The sequence below is a fragment of the Orycteropus afer genome, unplaced genomic scaffold (genome assembly GCF_000298275.1).
Source record: "Orycteropus afer afer isolate SDZICR_OR568_19922 unplaced genomic scaffold, OryAfe1.0 scaffold00002, whole genome shotgun sequence".
Lineage (NCBI taxonomy): Eukaryota > Metazoa > Chordata > Mammalia > Tubulidentata > Orycteropodidae > Orycteropus > Orycteropus afer.
The window spans coordinates 23,907,692-23,912,762 of record NW_006921589.1 but is presented as its reverse complement, the minus strand read 5'-3'; the positions used below and the strand labels follow the sequence as shown (position 1 = coordinate 23,912,762).

General features: G+C 36.7%; 1 protein-coding gene across 1 annotated transcript in view; it reads left to right on the top strand.

Moving 5' to 3' along the window:
- Positions 1 to 5,071, top strand: part of PIKFYVE (phosphoinositide kinase, FYVE-type zinc finger containing) — a 90,781-nt gene that overhangs the window by 69,682 nt on the left and 16,028 nt on the right. The window contains exons 33-34 of the mRNA XM_042782698.1: positions 715 to 798; positions 1,850 to 1,947. Coding sequence (XP_042638632.1) covers positions 715 to 798; positions 1,850 to 1,947 — 182 coding nt within the window. The remainder of the gene's footprint in view (positions 1 to 714; positions 799 to 1,849; positions 1,948 to 5,071) is intronic.

Below are 5,071 nucleotides of genomic sequence, written 5' to 3'. Positions count from 1 at the left end.
CTTCAGCAATCAGGAGCTCCTCAGTTGCTCATAGCAAATCCCACCTTGGAGTTTACAAAGACTTATGGGTAGAAAACCCACACAAAGTAATTTACTACACTGCAATAGATAAGTAGGAAAGTCAACTGAATCAGAAATATCTTTTGCACTCTTAGGGAGCAGTTATTCTATTTGCTGTCACCTATCTGTAATGTCTTGGAAAAATAACATCCCTTAAGATGCCTCTCTTGTTCTGTGACATCTCAGTGATGACTGATGATAAGTCATCATGAATGATGAGTACAAGAATTGAAGGATTTTTCTGGCCAATACATTTAAAACATTTTTTTTCCCTTAAAGTTCAGTACCTTGAAGTGGGAAAACATTATCAACTTCTTTTCCACTATGTTGTAATAAACCCTGAAGTTTCATACTTAGAAAATACTTGTTCATCCTCTGAAGGCATTTGATCTAAATGTTAGTACGCCTTTGCAGTCATTAAGATGATGACTTGCTTGTGGGTTGTATTTTGTGTTATTTTGTGTGAAGACATCAACTTTCCTCATGAAACTTCTACTTGCTCACTTTGTTAGTTAACCCAAATGTGTTTGTTTAATTATGGACACTTCTGCATAATGGTTGTATTTCTGTAATGCAAAGCTTGTTCTGTTGCATCTGTTTCATTTTGAAAGAAAAGCTTAATGTTTAACAGTTTCAATCTGTTTTTATCTGAAGTTGTAAAGAATACCGAAATGCCTTAGAGGAGTTGTCCAAAGCGACTCTGTGGAACAGTGCGGAAGAAGGGCTTCAAACAAATAGGTAATGCATGACTGAGTAGAATGTATTTCTTTCAGTTTTATCCTGATTTTCTAAGTACTAGCACTTCAGTTTAATTACAGTATTTTATTAGCATGAAAATTTCTAAGATTTAGATAATGGCACTCATATTTCAAATGACAATTGATAAAACAAAATTCAATTATAGTGAAAAATCCTAAGTAGTCTCTTAGGGTATATGTTTCTCATAATTGTCTGTTCAATATAGATTGTATGTTGTAGGTTAAAACTTTTAACTTTTTTTTGATTCTCTTTACTATTTTAGTTTAAAAAAATACTAACTTTGGAATAAGAAAGTTGCCACTTTACTTTATAAATTTTATGTGATAATTACATAAAGAGCCAAATTGTTAACTAACATGCTCTCCGCTCCCCCATAAAATTTGTTTGGTGTTTTACACATTTAAAACTGTCACAGGCTCATTATTATGGTCCTTCCTGCCATTGTTGTTGTTATGTGCCGTCGAGTCGGACCTGACTCATAGCGACCCCTCCTTGGGTTTCCAAGGCTGTATCACTACGGAAGTAGATTGCCCCATCTTCCTTCTGAAGAGTGGCTGGGGGGTTTGAACGGCCAGCCTTTTGGTTAGCAGTCAAGTGCCTTAGGTACTACGCTACCAGAGCTCCCTCTTACTGCCATAGGTCTGTCAAATTTGTTAGCAGGATGAAATTTCATCTGAGTTAGTATTTTCATGTGGTGACTCACATGTGAAATACGAAATTGCTATTTTATATAATTGTTTGACTTCTAGGTGCTAATTGAGTGTAATGGACTTGAGAAACTATGATGAAAGTCTATATATATTTTTTCCATACATTTTTTATAGTTACAACATTTTACTTTATTAAGTTCAGTATCCATTTCAAGTTTATCTCTTTCATATTTTAACCTGAGTTTCTGTAAGCTACACATCAGATTTCTGATATCGTTGGATGAGTTAGGGTGGAGAGCAGATCACTGTAGGAATCAGAGTCCATGTTATTTTCTATTTGAATATTATAAAGGCTGCTTTTCCTGTGTTTTTCATCTTAGTACTTTAGACAACAGACCAAAGAGCAGCAGCCCTAGTAGATTACCTGATATCAGTGGAGGACAGACAAACCGGACAGCAGAAGCAGAACCACAACCAAGTAAGATTGTCGAGGGAGAAGTATTGACAGTTTTTTTGTAATTATGGTTTGGAGAAGAAAACACATTAAGTAAGAAATGCCATTTGACAAAGGCATTCTGGTCTTTGAAATATATTGATATAAAAATTTTAATTTGTTTTTTATATACGTGCTTTGTTTTTCTTCTTTGAGTTCTTCCCTGAAAAACATCAGTTCAAGCTCTTAATGAAATTCATAGGGCCACCTTGATCTATTAGGGAAAAAAAAAACAGAAAATGTAGCATTGCCTTTTTTAGAGCTTTCATTTTAAAGGGTATACCCTGAGAAGTACATCAGCACTTCATTGTTTTTGGGATTTTCATAGTATTTTTGGCACTTTTAAAAATTTTCACACAATAATCCCACAGTAACCACATAAGGATTATTTGACATATCCTTATTTTTTAGATTAGGTAATTAAGACTAAGAAAGATTATATAACTTGCCTAAGATTATACAGTGGAGCTGAATTTGGACTTGGGCCTCTCTGACATTGTTAGAATGTATTTAGCTGCAAATAATAGAAAACTCAACTGAGTATAAGGGCTTAACCAAATGACAGTTTATTTTTCTAAAATTGCAACCACTGGAGGTAGGCTGTGGCTGGCATTAAATCATCTGCTCAACACTGTTGTGATAGTTAAGGGGAAATTTCACTCCAATTCTCTTATTTTTCTTCACGGTCACAAAAATGTCCATTTAATATCTGAATTTGAGGCAGGAAGAAAGGAGGTGCAAGCTGTAACTGTTCCCTTTTATTAGGAAAGCAGAGGCTTCCCCTTTGGTTTCCTTGGTCAGAACTGAGTCTCATGGTCATTCCTGCCTACAAAGGAGATTGAGAAAGTAGTGAGAAGCATTGTCCTGGTTGGCTTATCTAAATCATGATCCATTTCCTGAGACTCTGTCTACACAGTGCTTGTCTCAAACAGAATTATAGATGTTAACAAGGAATAAGGGAGGAGTAGGTATCAAGGAGGCAATAGTAGTGTCTAAGTAAGATTAATTTTTTCTGTGGATTTTGTAAATGATAAATGATGTAATATTAGAATCACATGTTCTATTAATATGGTAAAGCTTAAAACTATAGAGAAAAACTTTTATAATATTCTTGGTCATCCTACACTGTTTATTTTTTGAAAGATGCTAAAAGTAAAATCATGTATTTTATAATATTGAAAACTACATAGTATTGAAAATGATGTGAATATGTTAGCTTTAACTTTGAATTCTTGTAGCTTGTAAAATTGTTTTTAGTTTAACTAACTATATTGTAATATTGTAAGAACTCAGCTCTAACATAATCTTTAATCTTTTTTTTTTTTTTAAAAACATTTGTTGTGGTTGGGTAAAAGTTTGCAGAGCAAATTAGTTTCCCATTCAACAATTTATACACATTTTGCTTCATGCCATTAGTTACCATCCCCTCAATGTAACAGCACTTTCTTCCTAGGATTCCCAGTTTCATTCACCCATCTTTCCTGCACTTTTCTGCCTTCTGAAATTTGTTTTTGGACAAATGCTGCCCCTTTGGTTTTGTATGGTTGATTTGTTCTGAGGGCCATGTTAGTCACAAATGTTATTGTTGACTTTATAAGCGTGTCTAATGTTTGGCTGAAAGGTCATTTCTGGGAGTGGATTCAGTTCTGTATTTGAGGGATGTCTCAGGGCCATAGTCTTGGGTTCTACTTACCTCTATCAGACCAGTAAGTCTGGTTCTTTTTATGATTTTGAATTTTGCTCTACATTTTTCTCCCACTCTTGTCCAGGACTTGATATTTTGATTCTGATGAGATCTGTTGGTAGTGGTAGCCAGGAACCATCTAATTCTAGTCTCAGGTTAGTGAAGGCTGTGGATCATGTGGTTCAATAGTCCTTTGGACTAATAGTTTCCTTGAGTGTTTGGTTTTCTTCACTCTTCTTTGCTCTGGATGAGAAGAGACCAGTAGTTATATCTTAGATGGTCACTTGCTGGTTTTCAAGACTCCAGTTGCTACCCACCAAAGTAGGATGTAAAACATTGTCCTTATGGACTGTGGTTATTAGGTGCCATTGAGTTGATTCCAACTCGTCGCAACCCTGTGTACAACAGAATGAAACACCACCCAGACCTGCACCGTTGTGTCAGTCCATCTTGTTGAGGACCTTTCTTTTTTGTCTGACCTTCCGCTTTACCAAGCATGATAGCCTTCTCCAGGGATTGGTTCCTTCTGACGACATGATCAAAGTAGTTGAGACAAACTCTGGCCATTCTTGTTTCCAAGGATCATTCCAGCCACACTTCTTTCAGGACAGATTTGTTCATTCTTCTGGCAGTCCATTGTATTTTTAGTATTGTTTGCCAATATTACAATTCAAAGGCATCATTTCTTCTTTGGTCTTTCTTATTCATTGTCTAGTTTTCATATGCATATGAGGTGATTGAAAATAACATGGCTTAGGTTAGGCGTACCTTAGTCTTCAAAGTGATATTTTTGCTGTTTAGCACTTTAAAGAGGTCTTTTGCAGCAGATTTGCCCAGTGCTATGCGTCATCTGACTTCTTGACTGCTGTTTCTGTGGGTGTTGATTGTGGACCCAAGTAAGATGAAATCTTTCACAACCTCAATCTTTCCTGCATTTATCATGATGTTACTTACTGGTCCATTTTTGAAGATTTTTGTTTTCTTTATGGTGAGGTAGGAGCTCTGGTGGCATAGTGCCCAAGGCATTTGACTGCTAACCAGAAGGCTGGCCGTTCAAACCCACCAGTCACTCCTTGGAAGGAAGGTTGGGCAATCTACTTCTGTAGTGATACCGCCTTGGAAACCTAAGGAGGGTCGTTATGAATCTCAATTGATTCGATGGCAGTGAGGTCCCCCCCCCCCCGAATGGCTAATGAGGGGCTCTGATGGTGTAGTGGTTAAAGCATTTGGCTGCTAACCAAAAGGGAGAAAGCTGAGGCAGACTGCTTCTGTAAAGATTTATAGTTGTAGAAACCCTATAGAGTCACTTTTTTTTTTTTTTTGGTTTATAAGCCACTCCTCGGAAGGAAGGTTGGGCAATCCTACTTCCGTAGTGATAACTGCCTCGGAAACCCAAGGAGGGGTCGCTATGAGTTGGGGCCGACT